This window comes from Scomber scombrus, chromosome 1, assembly GCF_963691925.1.
Source record: "Scomber scombrus chromosome 1, fScoSco1.1, whole genome shotgun sequence".
NCBI lineage: Eukaryota > Metazoa > Chordata > Actinopteri > Scombriformes > Scombridae > Scomber > Scomber scombrus.
In genome coordinates this window covers 7646126-7665354 of record NC_084970.1, presented here as the reverse complement: position 1 = coordinate 7665354, position 19229 = coordinate 7646126, and the positions used below count along the sequence as shown (strand labels likewise).

Below are 19229 nucleotides of genomic sequence, written 5' to 3'. Positions count from 1 at the left end.
GATGCTCAGTTAGAGAAGATGAAGTGAGCTGAAAAAAACAAGAGGAGGTGTGAGGAGAAGGAAGATCCAGAAGAGATCACACTGCAGATGGTCTGTCAGCTCGATTCAAACAGCAGAACACAAACCGGTGCTTTTCTGGTACCTGCATGTTTTCATCTAATAATGAAATTTTCAGATTCATCATCAACAGAAACTTCATAAATAAATATTCCTTTTCACACTGAGTCAACGGGGAGAAGTCATTTTATCGCATTCTGTCAGAAAATGGTTTGAACTGTTTGGTGTACTGGCCGTTTCTTTCTGCTGAGGATATTTTTGGCTCTCCAATGTGGCAAGCACACAGACACACTGAGAAAAAAGGGAGAGAGATAGGGGGGAGAGAGTGATGGCTGTCAGAGGGTGAGAGAGGCTCACAGAACTCCCCCGGCAGGCAGTGTGTGAGATCTGGGGCCCTGGGGCCCTTTGGATGGCTCACAGTGAATGGGTGCCCTGGTGAGGTGACCAGGCTCATTGAGAACAGGTTACGAGGGGAAGGGAATGCTTTTGCTCTGTGTTTGGCCCCGTGACCCACTGTCCAACGTCTGCCTTGGCAGTTTTGAAACCCAACATATTTATTTGCAACGCTCTGAAGAGAGAGGGTGGAGCGGCTGTCAGAATAAAGTCATCGTCCTGCTGACAGCTTCATCTGCTGTTGAAGGGCAGCTATGACAGGCACACAATGTCGCTGCGTCGGCCAACCCTGAGAGAAGGACTGTCATATGTGGACGCGCTGGGAATCTGGCAACCTCTCTCCCCCTTCCCAAAATCCCTCTATGCACCAGAATTATGTCTTTGGCCAAGTTAGAAATGTTATTCATCCCAGTGTACAAGGACGTCAACTGGGTAACATCTGGAAACTCTCCTGCTCAGTGTCAATGTGCCCACGTGTGCTTTTGTTATTTTTATCATTGTGAAAGAAAACATTGGAAAGAATGTGTTTGGAAGCCATATCTGTACACATATACATATAAAACTATATAGATGTGATATTTGCTTTGTAGGCTTTAATTAAATTCTAATTCTTAATAAATAATAATAAAATAAATGAATCTATCAAACTGACAAATAATAACATCTTGTCTGGCTAGAGTCTGTGTGAGATGAAATAAGCAGGTTTTTGAATTTTGATTGGCTACACACTGAGGAAGCACTGGCCAAAACGTCACACAGTATATCCACAAAACAGTATAATATAAGTGATACTATGAGTTTATAAGATAAGATAAGATGCACTTTGCTTTCCCCCCCCCATCATTTAAATAATTGATGCCTCTGAAAAAATACAAACAATTACTGGCTGCATTGATGCTTGGCTAGACCAACCCAACCACTTCATGACATGATTAAGATGTATACACAGAGATGCAGAATAATAGCAGACCGACCTCTCTGCATGGGCCATCTACAGGTAATTGCATTAGCAGTGCTCTGAGTGGTGAGCCGGCGGTACTGCGACCAGCTGGCGTCACTCTAATATACACGGGGCACCCAGCATCCTCTGCTATCAATAAGTCATTATCTGAGCCGTGCCACTGATGGGCATCCTGCAGCCATCTCTGCGGCTCAGACAAAGAGGACAGAGAGGGCAGAGGAGGAGGCAGAAGCAGGTTTCAGCACTGGAATGTTGCCCATGTATGAAGTGTTATTAATGCCATAGTCCACGAATAAATCCAGTTTGAGTGATATATCTATTAGTTTGAAGGGTTATCAGACATTAAAACCTTGCACAGTGGTTTATAACACTAGAAGGATTTTGCAACTCTTGCTGATTATAATTTAATCTTCCACCTAAGATCAATAGGAATTAAAATGATCTCATTCATGGTAAAAAGTTATCAAGAAGAAATATGTGTTGTACATACTTGATTGGCCAGTGCCATTAAATTAAAGCTGGATTACCAACCAGGCAAATAGAGCCACATCCATGACATGGAGACTCCAAAAGGCCCTGGTACGCCTAGTTAGTTTGTGATGAGTTGATTGCTAATTTGTTTGATAGTACACACCACCAGAGTACAATATGAATGGAAATGGGAAGGGCTTTAAGTGGTGCCTGAATTCTTTATCTTGAGTCCCTCTCAAGTAGAGGGGTATTGTGTCAAAATGTAATTTTAAGATTTTTATTTTTTCAGTTGGTATGTAATTGTAAAATAAACACATGACCAACCTGAGGAGCGGTAGTATTCCAGCAAAGAACCCCGATGTACAGTACAGGGGTCTTATCGGGGCCCACAGCTCCAGCCCTGAAGATGACACTACACTGCTTTGTGGCTAAAGGTGAGCCAGGTGGAACTTCTTTGCCGGTCAACACTTTGACTTGTTGTTGGTGTCAGGCTTCATTTGTTTTACACTGCATGTCTGAACTTGGACTAGAAGAGCAAGAAAATACAGAGGAACATTACTGCAATCCACAAGCTGCCACAAAAAAGATGAACAAAAAAAGCAAAAAGCAAAAAGAAAGACAAGAACCAGCTCTCCTTCTTTGTGGCATTAATCTCCACCCATACCCTCCACACAACATCACCACTACATCTCTCAGCACCGTCTCCACCATCAGCTCAAATTACTGTCCTCTTCTAATTGATATGAACAATAACAGAGGAAAGCTTGTTAATGGTGAACATAATTGTCCCAGACAAAAGGCCAAACACCGCAAATCACACTTTACAGCAGGGGCAAGCAGAAGGCGACGTCTGGGCTGCGGGCGGGGAGAGATATTTCACTGCAGATATCCATCTACCAACTGAATCACATTTCATTAGTGGGTCACCCATTAAACAGTACACCCGACTCCAAAAAACTCCACTTTTACAGCCAAATACACGACATGGCATTGTTTTTATGGCCAGGTTAAATGTTTATGACATACAGTGTGTATCAGCATGTGTAGAGGAATGCTTTATAAATACTATTCACAGTATGAAATATAATTAAATCCCATATATAAATAATATATATTAAGCAAATCAGAAGTCACACAGACAGAAAAAAAGGTGTGTAACAAGTCTAAAATGCAGCATTTTTCTTATTTTTAAGGCTTCCAGTGGAATGAGTGTGTGTTTCTCATTAGGTACATTTTGCACTGCAGTAAATACCTCCAGCATGTTGGAGATGTTAAATGAGGTAGACATGGCTTAAATCCTCCACTGCGTTGATAACTGGCTCACCACTTTCACTCTCTCTCTCTTTCTAACACACTGCTAAGAGGAGGAGGGTTAACTATCAGCTATAATGTGTAACTGAAGATCAGCACTCCCCCCCGGCTTCACTCCTCACACACCCCATACCACCCTCCTCCTCCCCCAATCCCATCCCAGGCCTCCCTCCCCTCCCAGCATCCCCCTGCTGCTGTTGTTGGGGTGGTCTCTGCTTCTGCTGTCACCAAGCCGCTGGTCTTTCAGCCGTCCTGCTCCCTCCTTTTTTTTTCTTTTTTCTTTTCTTTTTTTTTGTTGCCGCAGCTCTCTTGGGCGTCACAAGATTACTGAAGCACTGCTGACATCTCTATCAGCCTGACCTAACACTCTGCCCTTTTCCTCCCTCCCTCCATCTCCCCTGCTCCTCCCGCACTCCGGGATCCATCACACTCTGGCCTGAGCATCTCGCACACGAAAATAAAAATGAAGTGAGGAAACAAAAACACAGAAAATAGAGGAAGAAAAATACGACTACGTTTTTTTAATCTGTCCAGCTAGGATATGAAATAAACACTTTAGTGCCGCAGGACTTCACAGTAATTTAGATAAGACTGCTCTTATAGTCTCCATTTCTCAACCCAGAGACATTTCCAGGAGATATTTCCAAGGCATCCCAGTGTGTTAGATCACCAAAATATTATCTGCCATGTAGCTCTGGTGGGTTTCATCCATTTTTTATTTGTTTTTACTGTCAGTTGTGCAATAAAAAATAAATTAATGACAGGTCAACAAAAATATATTTGTGCCTGAGTGTTTTACTGGAAAACATAGACACATTTAATTAGAATTAAACAACTTTGAGATATGATGCGACTGATGTATTGAGATATGATCAGTGATTACAGAAAAATATTCAGAGAATGAATTTCCATTTTACCTTTTCAGAGAGGTTTTTTATCCACTTTCATCTATGAGAAAAATGTATTCTAACATTAATATTATTAATATTTACAGTATGTAGGCATTAAATGTGAAGATTTTAGCAGTTACTTTTATTTCTGAAAATAAATTCATACAATTGCTGAGTAAGTACAAACATTAATGGTTGTTATCTTTCAACATTACAACTCATGCTTAAAGCAGTAAATCTAAAGAAACAGGTGGAGTCTGGCTATGTTTTCTGTTTTATTGGGATTTTGGCCACATACATTGGAAACGATGCCACATATTTGTCCTTCAGACTTGTTATGTGTCCTTTTCGGTTTGCAGCCCCTCAGTGTTAATGATGAAACTGACTGAAACCAGCCAACGAAGGACAACAACACTTTCCAACCAGTATGCATGCATTGGTATCTCTCACAGTGCCTTTAATAGCACTAAAAGCGTACTTGAGCAAATAAGTTGGAAAAACCCCCAGCATGACATGGACATAAAATATGTATATAATTGTAAAAAGTGAACAGACTGGGATTGCATGTTCTTCATCCTTTCCGGGAAACTAGAGACCAGCTGTTCCTATATCTCGAACACTAATCTGACTCAGGCTAAAGCACATACAGCCTTTACAAATGCTGCATGTGCTGAAAGTGTCATTGTGGAGTGATACGTGTAGTCTTTTCTTCTAGACTTCTTGCATTGTCCTGCACCTTGTGCGTCAGCATGTTCGGCACTATTATTAGTTGTCCGAATGTCTCTGCTCGGATTCCAGAAAAACAAATGCCTATAATTTCATTGTTCCTGCTGAATGAAGTGATTTTAATTCTGGTCTTTGTTCACATATGACCAGTTTCTCTTTTTTTATAAGTTATATTGAATTTCCCCTCGCTGAATGCTGCCTTTGCTCACTGACTGCATTCATCCAATCACCCCCCAGTGTTAGCTTTTGAGATTTGTGAGGGGAATGATTTTCATCTGCAAACAAACTGCTGTTCTTGATAGAATTCCTCCGTCGGTCCGGCCTGAGTGTTGTTATTAAGAAACCTAAAATGACACAGTCTGCAGGGGGGCCTGCCAGTGGAAAGATGCTGTCCATTAGCTGTCAACAATGACCACTGGGTCTACCCTCCCATGGGACTGGCAAGCAAGGCATCGTCTCATCCTGAGTCTGGCTGAGAGATCACACAGGCCCCATTGTCTCAACCAGCCTGGAGTCTTATTGTAGAAGCGCCTCTGGGAATGGACGAGCCTTCACTACCGTGGTCTGTTAAAGAATGGGCTTTCTCCAGGCTAAGGCCATGAAAACTGTAAGGGATGAATCTAGGGGAACACAGAGAGGCTACGGAGTAGATTTGGAATAGGGGCACCCCTCCTTAGACAAGTTTGGAGTCCCCATCCAGACCTCCCTCTCCCTCTCCCAGTGCTGACCTCCCTTCTCCACCTCTGTTTAATAATGCCTGGGCCTTGGTCATTATTTTGGGCAGATGGAGACGGGGGCAGGCAGTGAAAGGAGCTGGTGTCACTCCTGAGGAGAGGATGGTAGGGATGACAGAGAAGAAAAAGCGAATCAGAGAAAAGATCAAAAGCAGAAGCTCGCCTTTCACTCGTCTGAAAGCGCTAAAGAGGATAAGGAACGATCGGGCCTGGGGTCTCCTGTCCTCTCTGGCAATTAGACTCAGCTGATGGAGAGAAAGGCGTGAATGGCAGGGTTCAAGGCCCTCTCTAGGACTCACACAACGGGAAGGAGTTTTTTCCCCAACGCCTCCTTTATCTTCCTCTCCTTTCAGAGTGTCAGAAATGCAGCTGAAATATCTCTCCAAAGAGACAGCACAATCCCCAATGCCAAACCTTAATCACGGTGGCTGATGAGATTGAGGGAGGAGGGGGGGGGCGCATTTGAGAGAAAACACACATTCTTTTCACAATTCATCTTTACACTTTATATGAGGCCAGGATTCAAGGGAGGTGTAGTAGGTTTATGTGTGTTAATTAAATTGAACAAATTAGAGTCCATATTTTCACAAGACAAGAAGACGTATTTCATCCTGGGTACATAGTTAAATAACAATAAACAACTATATATCATTGAATGAAGAGGTTTTCAAGGGCTGAAATCTGAACTGAAATGAAAACCACTTTTTTAATTAATTTTTAAATGAAAAAACATAAGGGAAAGTAGAAAATTAGAGGAAACACTAAAGTACTAAAGTAAAGTTAACTCAGATGCATCAAACTGACAGACAATGAATTCAGTCAAAACACATAATAAATAAGCCGGCATGAATCAGTAAACTGGCATACCCTCTGAGTGTCCCTGATGGAGGGGCAGCCATGATGGTTTTGTACAATGGGTTGGACTGTTTCATGCAATTTAATATTCTTTTTTTTTTTTTTTTGACTATGGAGCCGTCTTGGGCACGGCCACAGCAACATGTCCCATAGGAACCTATTACCATCCTCTACATATGCAAGAGTTTCAATAGGCCGTCTATCATCCCCACAGAGGGACACGCAGCTTTTGCTACAACTTTAACAGCTTGTCATAAAAAGCGCACGGGGGATTTCAATTACACAGGTCATCAGAAAGTGAAGAAACAGTATGTGGGTCACACAAATTTAATTTTAACATGTATACTTTGATAAAGGTTGTGTAAAAGACACTTGTAATACAAGGACAAAATAAAACCAGCAGGTCTTAGTGTGGCTAACACACGAAGAGGACAATGTGGGGTAAGGAAACTTGAAGGGATTAGATCTTATGTTTAAAAAGTAGGTTTGTCTGTGGAGTCCTCCCTTCAGAGGTTTGTTTAGGCCTAACATTGTAGACCCCAACCCATAATCCTCTTCAGACACACCTGTGGAGGAGAGTATAAAGACCCTGGACTGACCTGAGTCAGACATCAATCTTCAAGGAGTCTCTCCACAGCAGATCTCCACAGAAGCTCCACAGACACCAGACCCACGTTGAAGATGAATCCCTCTGTCAGCCTGCTGCTGCTGCTGCTGCTTGGCCTCTCTCAGGCAGATCCTATCCAGGAGGAAATCAGTGGAGAAGGTCCTCTCCAGGAGGAAGACATCGAAGACGAGGTGAATGATGACACTGTTGACATCGGCACCAGAATTCTGATTTCCAACAATGCCACCAATGAGATCCTGCTGGAAGGAGACCTGCTGCCCCCCAACACCAGAAACGCCATACGATGCAGGTCCCAGAGCTGCCTGTGGAGGAAGGCCTCTAATGGCCAGGTGGTGGTCCCCTTCACTATCAGCGGTCAGTTCGCCAACTGGGAGAGGCAGAAGATTGAGAGAGCCATGAGTGGCTTCCACAGAAGTACCTGCATCCGCTTCGTCCGCCGTAGCAACCAGCGCGACTTTCTCAGCATCGAGAGCAGAGGCGGATGCTTCTCGGCTCTGGGCAGATCAGGAGGCAGGCAGGTGCTCTCTATCAACAAGCAGGGCTGCCTCTACCACGGCATCATCCAGCACGAGATTAACCACGCTCTGGGCTTCCAGCACGAGCAGACCAGGAGCGACCGTGATGGCTACGTCAGGATCAACTGGCAGAACATGGACCGAGCGATGGCCTACAACTTCCACAAGCAGAACACCAACAACCTGAACACTCCTTACGACTACTCCTCCATCATGCACTATGGAAGAACAGCCTTCTCCATCAACGGCAGGGACACCATCACCCCCTTCCCCAACCCCAGAGCCCAGATCGGTCAGAGGCGAGGCATGTCAGGCTGGGACGTCAAAAGGATCAACCTGCTCTACAGATGCTAACAACACTGCTGACCTGCTGACCCCTTCACAGCCAAAGATATTATTTAGGAAATAGATGAGCTCAGTGCCAAATGCAAGTTTCAGTTATATTGTAAAATCTAGGATTAAATCAATGAATCTGTGAAACCTGTGATGTGTAATTTGACTCAGAACTTTAATAAAAGTAAAGCAAAATATTTTTTGTTTCTGTGGCTATTTTATATATTTTTGGTTATAGAACTTACATTACTTATGTAATTCAGCTCACACATACACAAACAAATGCGACCAGGTTATTTCTCTAAACTTTAAAGCAGGAGTGTTGGACTTTTGTCTCCCCCTTCTGGCCGTGTGAGTAAGTACAAAAACACTGTCAACACCTGCTAACATTATAGGGTCCGCATTAGCCTACTCAGTGGATAAATTAAATTGTTTTGAGCCTCACACAACCCCCCCCCCCCTATCACTATCACTATCCATTTTGTCCAGTAACATTTTGGAAAGTCTAGAAGAGCCACCATTTCATTGCCATCCAAGGTAGCAGAGGGCTAATGGGAAGATTTATCTGGCGGTGATAGGCTTAATCAGTATTGTGTGAACTTGTCTTGTAAGGGATTGAATATAACGGATGTTCATTGATTTTTAAAAGTTCTGCACTGCAGGTTTAAGTCTGGTGATAATCTTTATTTTCTTGATGTCAACAAAGTCCACAAAAAGACCAAAACCAACAAAGATTTGATCCTACAAGCACGTATTGTCTGTACATCCAAAGCCTGATATATCTTATTCCTATGTGCCGTAGACCTTCATTGTTGTCCAAAAACTACAAATAACACAACATGTTCCTTCATTACCATGAACACACGCAGTCATTTATTTTGACTTTATCCCACACACACCCTTCTTCTGCTGGAAATACCCATTAGCGCACCAAATATGGACTAATCCACAGCTAAATATTGTTCCTGACAAATGCACTTTTTACTTCTGTTTGAGGAACATTTACAACAAACTACAGATCTTACCTGTTTTTCTGAGTCTGAGAAAATAAGACTTTATACTTGTGACCCACGGTTAAAGATTTAAACCTTCAGTAGGACTGAAAGGGCTTTGTGCCACAGTCTGCAAGTATTGAGATTAATGCATCGTTGGTTTTGGTTTTTTCACAGGATTTGATGAGAGTAACGAAGATCTAATTTTATGCCATCCTTATCCTTTAAATCTTGATGCCATGATCAGGAATTTAGCTTTTGTGTATGTTTATTTTCACAACTCAGGACAGGCGTACGTTTTCAAGTGGTTTGTTGTAATTGAATAACATCGCACACATCTCGAGGATCAATGGAGCTTGCAAGTTGCAAAGAGTGAAAGCTATAGACAAATATGAACACTACAAAAGATTTAAATATGGCAACAAACTAAAATATTGCAGTGATTGTTCCCTTTTTATGTATGGAAGCGCTCTGCTGTCCTGTAAAGCTATTCAGTACGTATGGAAGTATGTACTGTGTATCGCCCTGAACGTTTTATATATTTACACCAAATCCTGTGTGATTTTAAGTGAATATATAGATATTCGGGATTTACTGATCGAGAAGTCTGAAACAAGAAATGTAGTAAAGCAAACCACCAACAAAAGGCCACCTTAATATCAGTGTGTCTGTCTTTCTCATGAAATCATTTTGCATCTCCTCTGTCAATTAGAGCTCTTGGCTGTTCGTCGCCTCGGGCTCTTCTGGATCAAGGGCTTTGATGTAGGCCTGCTCCGGGACAACATGGTGGCCCCACAGCCTCTGGGCAGCGGCAAAGCCAGTACACAGGGTCTGTGATTTACCTGGACCCAGACTCCCTGAAGGATTGTTAGCTCTGTTGGGAGTTGTGGGGTGTCCACATGGTCAAAATCAAGCTCATTACTGAGCCTAGATAATACTAATGAATATGGTTGAATACTGAATGAAGATAAATGAACTGTAGGAAATGAAACATTTTCAAAAATTGACACTTATTATGGCAAAATGGTTGCCTGTAGATAAGCTGGTGCTTTAGGACTGTAATGACAGCTCTATAGACTGGTCTTTAAACTAGAAGATAGCACGCTCTGTTCTTGGCAGGGAGCACTGGACTTCCCAGAATCTCCTCTTATTGCTTGGCTTGGTCACTTCACACTGACAACAATACTTTTTACACTTGAAATGTAATATAGCAAGCTAATTAGTGAGTTAGTGCTGCTGGTAGGCATATATTTAGAGGCAGGTGATAAGCTAAGCTAACTAGCTGCTAGTTGCATTTAGCATACAGACATCAGAGTGGTATCAATCTTAGCCTAACTCTCAACAAGAGAACAAGTAAGTGTTTCTCCCCAAAACCTGACCTTATCTTGGACTTTTTGCTTTATTTTATAAGCAGTTTGACAGTACGAGGTCAACAGGAACTGACAATGGTTCTCATTACGAGAACAATTTTGTGATAGCTAGAAAATATACAATATATATATATACACATTTTATGATGATTGATGATTGGAAACAGAAAGACATGGCGGGAAGACTGAACGGATGTGATCTGCAACCAAATGAATATCTGAACACATTGCACTGGATGATAATGACATCATCCGAAGTGTTTTGATGGGAACCAATCAGCCAACAGTGTCAACATTAGCTATTTTTGTGCTTTTGTGCTATCTTTTGTACACTTAATTTTCCAGGATAATGAGCATCAAAAATAGAAAGAAAATACAGGAAGAAGAGTCACAGAAATAGAGACAAATTGAGCCGTCTTTGAAACCAGCCAGTTGAACTCGCAGTCAGTGTGGAATCAGCTTCATGCTGTTATGTTGGGAACCAGTGAAACATTAAGTCGCCTTTTAGACCTCACCATCCCATTTCCACACACGTACAATGTAGTTATTAATGAGTTAATAAAGACTGTTAATAGATAATAATGAGCATACATACACACCCTCTACAGAGCTTCATATGCAGTGCCTCTCTCTGCACGCACGCGCGCGCGCACACACACACACACACTGAGGCACAGCTCGTTGTTCTCAGGTCCAATACTGAGTTCTAACAAGTCTTTTGAGACCGATCAGCCGCTGTATTTGTGGCTCATCAAAATGCATGTGCCACATCACATTAGTCCCCGCGTGTGAACCGTGATTTTACTTGGTAATTCTGACGCGTCTAGCTGCCTATACATATTCATGCTAAGCCTATAAGTGTCAAATTGAGATGTCCTTCCAGTGTCCTTGACAGCGGGTTATTAATATTGAATACCTAAGTCAATATTATAACTAGATGAAGAGGTACACAGGTCATCATCTGCCACATTCTCCACACCGTCTGTCCTTCAGACAATTGGACAAATCATCAAATGGTTTTATATGGTGTAGGATATAATGTGTACATTATATACAGCAGTTCAAGGATTTTCAGTTTATTCTCTAAAGGAGGCATTATTTCATATAATTCTCAAAGATCCAATATTAATAGAGTTAATAGACATTTATTGTAGGGTTATCATATGCTCAGAATGCGAACATCTTAAATATCTATTAAGTTCAATCATTTAATTTTTCATATATAACATTTGACATAAAATTAGGGGATTCTTATTGTATTTCATGAGAGCAGCTTTCCTCTAATTTCACTCATTTCTCATTTAAGAGTCTGCTGACTGTGAGCCCACGCGCTCTGACTTAAAAGCCATAAATCCCAGGGTATTACTCTGAACGCCAACATCTTAACTATTCCAATTCTCCAATCCCTAAATTGGTGCGGTTGTTGTTGCTTGTGCTCGTGGCTGGTTTTAAAATCCTCCTCTCGCTCCTGAGCAGTGTGCAGCCCGGTACAGGAGGTTTGTCTGGCTGCTGCGCTTGATAGGATGCTGGCTGCAGGCGTCTCGTCACAGCAGCTGAGGGGAGGTCGCCGAGGTCCTGCTGCTCGTGGCGACGCCCAAGGGCCATCAACACAGCGGAGAGCCTGGGTGCCGGCGAGGTCTCATGCAGCCTCGCCTCGCTTCATGAAAGCCTAATGAAGAGAGGGGCTTGGAAAACTGCGCTGTTAGACGCCCACAATACTGCAGCACGGGAGCACGGAGAGGATGAGTGCACCGTGCAGGGGAATTCAAAGAGACGCAGCACAGAGCTGAGACAGAGAGGCAGATAAAAGATGCTACACTGTGAGATTGTGTGCATTTATTGCCATTACAAGTGAGAGACAGAAAGTCTTCATCAGTGATTGTCATTAATAAATAAAGTTCAGTGTGTACAGATCTGGCCCCATCCCACTCACAAGCAAAAGATAAAATACAACATAAAGGAAACTGCATCTTCTATGTGGGATGAATGAACATCTAAGATTAAATACAGGCACTCATCTTTACATATAAAAGTAAATCCATATTTTCATGACAAATTAAAATAAGTCAGTATTATATGCACATAGCTCTTGAAAACTTGAATATGATGCATAATATTTGCAACTCACTTTGGAATTTTGCTGTTTATATGAAAGACTCGATCCAAAACACACTTTATGTGCATTATGGAAAAGTAGTTGTTACCTGAAAATCATTAAAACCATAAAAGACATTCATCTGAAAACATGTTTTTTTTTTTTTAAGGAAACACTTCATGATGACTCCTCATTTTATCAGACACCCATAATTGTTGTGTTATTTCCCTCCAATGGAAGATAGTTAAGGTTAGGATAAAAGTCTTCAAAATCACCATTGTTAATTATGTTAAAGTATGCACACAAATGTTACATTCTGGACATGTACATTCAACAAAATATAAACTGCTGCTTTCAATTGTAAAACACTTTCAGCAGGAAACAACTTGGGGTCTGGGGTATAAAATAAGCAGCTTTTAAATGTATAATCTGAGAGAATAAACTGTACATACAACAAAACACATATGAACATTAGAAATATTATTACAAATTGGTCCAGAAATGCATAAACGTAGACACATCATTAAAAACATGTTACAAAATGTGGTAAAGTAACTGCATGATCCTCAGTGTGGACCTCTTTGGTTGGAAAGTCTTTAGGTGCAGGTGGATAAGAGCGGGGCCGAGCTGCGTATCACCACAGTGGATTAAGATTCACACCTACCGCGCGCCCCACTACCGACAAAAAGTGAGACTCTGCAGTCTTCCAAGCAGTGTCCACGTCATCTGGAAACAGCTCTCGGGTTGAAAGCGCACAAACAGCAGCATCGGGTTCCCATTTCTGTACTGTCCTCCCTCTCTGGTCCCTACGAGATCTTCTTCTTCTTGCTGCCTCTCATCTCACTGTGCTGAACCTGCAGAAAAAAAAGAGTCGCTTTATTCACCAAGCACCAAAAATATGTTTATTCCCTTCATCTTGTGGTGCTTTTATTTGATTACTTTTCATCAGCTGATATTATAACTGAGGCAGTGCAGGATGAAGTATTATGACTACTGTGCAGGACGACTATAGTTGTTGGTAAGACAGAAAAAAGAAATAGTCAGCAGAGAAACTGGAAAGAGAGACGCTGTTGCCGAAGACAGAGGCCCAAGGGCATCGGAGAAGGGGAAGGGGAGTGGGAGGGGGCAAATGGGGTCAAACAGCTTAGAGAGAGAGAAGGACAGAGACAGAGAGGGCGAGGAGGAGAGGGGACAGGGGTAAAAAAGAGAGAAGACAGAGGAGAGTGGAAATAAAGGAAGAAGAGAGGTCAGCACAGAGAGCAGATGGAGGAGGAGAAAAGAAAGAGGAGAGAAGTCTATAGATTTCTTGTGAATAGTTTGTACTTACAAGACATTTAAAAAAAAGTGCCTGATTTATGGGCATGAAGCATTTTTGAAGTCGCTGAATATTATTTTCAACCATCCACACAAAATCCTGCAACTCTCATGAAAACTTCTATAGGTTAACTGATGATTTTTCGCATTGAAATGATTATTTTTAACATTTCAGTCATATTAATTAGCCTAGAAAGCCCGAAACACTTAATAAATTCGTCTCTTTCTTTCGGGTTGAGGTGAGTTGGAGTAGATGCAGTGTGGTGACTAATATTTTGCTCATGTGGAGGTGGCTGGGTTCATAAAAGGAGACAACAACAGCAGTGTCTCCTGTCTCAGCCTGGGAACAGCCAAAAAACGAAACAGCAGACCTCCACCGGGGATGTATCATGACCAAAACACAACAGAAATTATACGGGGCTACATAATTATACAGATGAAGCTAATTATACAGACAACAGTGAAGAATGCCTGGGAGTTGTTTTAGTAAAATGCAAAGCTAGCCGGCTCTGGGATTTCGGGCTTCCTGGCCGGCTGATCCAGCGGGGCTTACCTTCTGCACATCTGAAGGCACCCTCGTCAGGAAATCAAGCACTTCATTGTTGTCAATGCTGTACGGGTTCCGTAATTTCTTGGTGAATTTATTGATGCCTAAAACAGAAATTCACACCAACATATCATTAACACTAGTCTCTTGTGGCTGCTCTCTTTGTTTCCACACAAACAAATACCTGCACAAGAGACTCCTGCTGTCCAAGAATTATTGCTCCCGACTTCTCCATGTTTTACTTTCACTTTTTAGACTTGGGAGAGCCACAACGTTTTAAAGTCGAGCATTTCGACCAAAATTCTCCGGGAAAGGCGTTTAACGATGGAACACACTTCAATGAATGCATGAATATTGTTATGAGCTGCTAATAGTAAAGAACTTTAAGGAGCCGCACAATATTGGGAGAAAATATACCTGTGACCTTGTGAGTCTCCTTGTAAATGGAAAATAGAAAGATGCAAAGTCGGCTATAATAAAATGGAGGCAAATAGACACATAAACACCGTGCTGATCAACTTACCCCATATTAAAACTATGTAGCGTGTTGGTATGTAGTATGTGAGGATTGTTGCTATGACAAAGACCAGGAAAGCCAGGCCAGACAGGAACGGCACAGACCAGTTAAAAGTGCTGACAAATTAAAATAACACACGTCAGTAAGTGCACACTTCAATTTTTTTTCCATTAATTGATTATTAAGAAAAATATATTGCTTTTACAAGTCCTAATGAAATCTAAACAAAGAACTAATTACAGAACAGGATAATTAAAATGATATGTTAAAATATTCAGTATGTAGTGGATTTCATAATTACTACCAATTTCACACTGCAATCAGAAACATTTGAGGTTCCTCCACATGAAATAAAAAGGAAATATTCAACAGTGCGAGCTGTAAATGAGAGAGCATCTTTCTTTCTTACTTTTTAATCCTCTCCCCAAAGCAGGCGATCTCATCCAGCAGGTTTTGAAGGGTGATGATGGTTTCTTGCACCATGTGGATTTTCTCCATCAGCCCTCTCCTCTCCGACTCCTACAGAAAACAACACATAGAAACAACTGTTGGCAGACAAAAGGTATTCATACGGTCTTCGACAGAAAGGTCAGGTATGAAATTGTATTATTGAACTGTTATTGTTGCTATAATACTGAGTGAGAGTTTGCAGCTTGTTAAATTAAATGATATATATATGTTTAAGTACTATTACTACCAAACAATATTGAGTAAAGTATTATTAAAAAGAGGTGTAGGTTTAATAGAAGTACAAACATTCTGATGTTTGTAACACTGCACATTACATTTAAGTTATCAAATTGTTTTAAATGATACAATGTTGTTTTGCTTTTGCCTTTCAGGTCATATTTTACTGTGAACATTTTGGTCAGCTATTGCTCATAAAAATAGAGTGTAAATCTCTAAAGAGTTTCTGGTTAAAGAAAAAACTATTTCAAGAGTAAAGTGTGAATAAAAAAAGTTTGTTTATAATATGTATTATTATTAATATTTATAAGAGTAGTTTGGTGTATACATAATAAATACATATATATGTATATATATATATATATACATATATGTGTGTGTGTGTGTGTATGTATACATATATACATACACACTACCACACATATATATACACACACATACAAACATACATATTGATTATAATAAATGTATATATAATATATATTTAATAACTTAATTGAATTTAGTTTGGTTTGTACCCTAAAATAAATTCAAATATTTCAAAAGCATGGAAGTTATTTGTCAGTATATAAAATAGATATAAAATAACTAAGCTTTTACACTTATTATCTGATTAGAGACATTTTCAAGGCCACAGGTTTGATCTCTGCAACACTTCCTAACAATGCCTCTCCAAGTGTCTCTGAGCAAGGAACCAAAAGACTGAAACAAACTCATTCACTGCTGCTCTAGATGAGAGTGTCTGCAAAATGTGAATGTAAAGACAGATACTTTTAAGAGCAAGTTTGAAAATATCTTTTTTTTCTTTTTTTTTTAAGTGAAGGCTCTTCAGAATAGGGCTGGACTTCACATTATGAAAGAGTTGAGATACCGTTCTCAGGCTTGTCCAGATCCCAGGAGGGAAAGACGGCTCTTTAAAGTAAACAGAGGAAAGCAGAGACTCTAAAGATCTTCGCGGTGAGAGCCAGACTTCAGACAGAGACACAGCCTCATGTCCACATCAAACACAGGGAGAATGAAGGAGGGTTATGGGGCTAAGCAGAGGAGCTGGGCTCTGTGGTGAAAGCGGGATTGCAACGGTGCTTGTTGGGAGACTGTTTACTGGCCAAAGCCATGGTCTTCGTCACTGTGTGATCTCGGTGATATATGTTTGCTTCTGCTCAGAAATACTGAATGATTGCTGGCTAAATGTCATCCAGACTTTGGGGGAGAGCCTGGGAAAAGGGCTGCAGAGGGGCTTGGACCTGTGATATTCCAGATGCACAATAACTATCAGTCTCAAAAAACACATGTAAGACAATTTAGTTCCACATCAGTCAAGTACCCATCAAACCCACTTACTGCGCTAAACCGCTTCAGCTTTTCTGGGGTCGTGTTCTCACTAGGAACCAGTATGAGAGGCGCTTTACATCAGGCCGACGGAGGCCATTCAAACCCTCTACAATAAACTGCTGTCAGTCTGAAGAAATATTCCATTGCCTAAAAGCATTGTAACACTTTGAACAAGAACTTTCAAAAAGCATGTCTAAGTGCTGTCATTAGTTCTATATTGATGGTATTATATGGCGTGTTAAGCTCAGGGACTTTCCCAAATGCGGCAGAACCTTTTTTTCCCGCCCCCTTATTAGCATATGAATGTGTTGTGACATGTGGAAACGGGTTGGTGAAGTCTTCATTGGGCCGAAATGTCTTTTGGTAACCACAAGTTTACAAAAACTACAACAAGTGGCTGGCAGGAATCAAAATACATCAGAAGATTTAATACTGAATTAACACTGTAGAGCCACACAGATACCTTTGTCAACATGTTAAAATAAACATTTATCTTCTATTCAGCTGCATATAGAAATGCAAATACTGAGTCAAACAAAGGATTGCAAAGATAAACAGCTGGCACAGGTAAATACCTTCTCGTCATCCTCGTCTTCCTCTCCAAAATCCATATTGTCCTGAAAAAGAGAATTTGAATGCATTATTTACATAGTAAACTTTGTCTCATTGTGACACTGGTACTCTGCATTAACTCCAATCTGCTCATTGAGCCGCCGTCTGACACAGTGCAGGATTCAGCAGTGACCCTGAGGTCAGGCCTGTGGAACATTTAGTGCTGCAGGACAACTGACTGACAGTGATGGGATATATTGACTTTCTCTACAACTGGAGGTGAGACAACTCACACTTCTACAGCAGCATACAACGAAGGATGATTTTGATGTCTTATAAATCTGTTTTGCTGTGTCCTGTTGTGGCTGTATGTATGTAACACAATGAATTGTAATTTTTAAAATTAAACCTGAACTAAAACAAGATGTAAACAAACACTTCTAATAATAATAACTTATAAAGTTGATATGATTGATACTATAAATGTATTTGGAGGTTGTGAATCAACATTAGCACTCAGTCATTTTTCTGACCAAATGCTGAATGCAAGTACATTCTCTTTAGCTGCTAAATGTTCTACCAACTAGTTGCTAACTTTCTGATGTGTTGATTAGAGCTTTTTTTTTGCTGCAGCTGAAAAAACTGAAGAAAGTGGTGCAAGTGCCAAAACAATGAGCTAAAAGACACTAAAAGGCAGAAACTTTAAGAGCTGGGTGATAATTCTCTGTAATTTAGGTTTCACATAAAAGTAGTCATGTGATCCACTGTGATCCAAAAATATTGATTATAGACACTTTAATTGTATAAATCTTCACACCTTAGCTTAAGGGTTTGTCTCCAATTATCTGACATGCATGTAAATGATATTAGTGTCACATAATGTGATAAATTACATCTGTATTCATCATTTTAAACAAACTGCAAATACTATAATAATGCCTTATCACTTATTTCATTCATTTCACATCAAAATCACACTGAAGTACATTCTTGTATGAACATTTCTCTGTGTATATAATTTGCTATAACCCACATTTCAGTCTGTGGGTTTCAGCCATGTGGACTACCTTTACTGTATTCTGTAAATACAGCTGCTACTCCACACTGGGTACAGACAAGATACAACACCCTTAATGGTGTTTTTTTTTTTTTTTTTTAAGTGTAACTGAGAGTGGAAGAAAAAAAGCAAAACGCACACAAGAAGAGGGCAACAGCCCAATTACAGTGAAGAAGAGGCAGGATTCAGGACAATAACTGTGGGCGGATTGAAAAAAAAAAAAAAGAAGAAAGGAGTGTTAGTAAGAGACAAGCACTGCAAATTAGCTTAGGCTATAATGATATGTTGCATTAGTCTATTCAGTGACTTGTCTATGCTTACATATTATGTGTTATTTTCTTATCATGTAGCTGGGTGCAGCTAGTTGCTATGGAAACAAACCAGCTATTAATTGAACAAAATGTGCTTGATGTAGTTGATTTGCTACAAAATAAAGAAAAGCTGGAGTGTGAACTGGGGGCCGCCGGGTCATTTGGCTCGAGGGAGAACGAGGTCAAGCTGCTCTGGACTCACCACGTCCTGACTGACCCGACCGGAGCGGATCTGGAGGTAGTTCCACGAGATGAGCAGGACCAGGAAGAGGGGCAGCATGTAAAACTCCCAGTACCACACTGTCACAACAAACACCTGCAGGTAGAAGGTCACAGAGATCACATGATCAGTGGGGTCAGACACAAGGGGGATTGTGCAGATAAAACAAGCTGCTCTTCATTAAGTCACATCCAAAGACATTTTCAATAGTTGAATCCCCGCTAGCTAAAGGTTGATCCGATTGGCTATTGATTACACACTGCAAGCAAGCACTGGTCAAGCTGATGAAGGCTACCCCGCCACTATCAAAGCCTCTCTTCTTATGCACAGTTATTGTGCGTGTGCTGTGCGGGGCGAGCCC

General features: G+C 40.9%; 2 protein-coding genes across 5 annotated transcripts in view; one reads left to right on the top strand and one right to left on the bottom strand.

Moving 5' to 3' along the window:
- Positions 1–7079: 7079 nt before the first annotated feature.
- Positions 7080–7895, top strand: LOC134000997 (high choriolytic enzyme 1-like). The gene has a single exon (XM_062440565.1). It carries the CDS (start codon positions 7080–7082, stop codon positions 7893–7895), a length of 816 nt encoding a protein of 271 aa, XP_062296549.1.
- Positions 7896–12057: 4162 nt separating this feature from the next.
- mctp2b (multiple C2 domains, transmembrane 2b) overlaps positions 12058–19229 on the bottom strand; it is a 38257-nt gene continuing 31085 nt past the window's right edge. For all 4 annotated transcript variants that reach the window (XM_062419901.1, XM_062419881.1, XM_062419886.1 and 1 more), the window contains 6 exons: positions 18851–18964; positions 17304–17345; positions 15119–15228; positions 14716–14825; positions 14199–14296; positions 12058–13185 (listed from right to left, as the gene is read on the bottom strand). In XM_062419901.1, the coding sequence (XP_062275885.1) occupies positions 13138–13185; positions 14199–14296; positions 14716–14825; positions 15119–15228; positions 17304–17345; positions 18851–18964 (522 nt within the window). In that variant the 3' untranslated portion in view covers positions 12058–13137. The remainder of the gene's footprint in view (positions 13186–14198; positions 14297–14715; positions 14826–15118; positions 15229–17303; positions 17346–18850; positions 18965–19229) is intronic.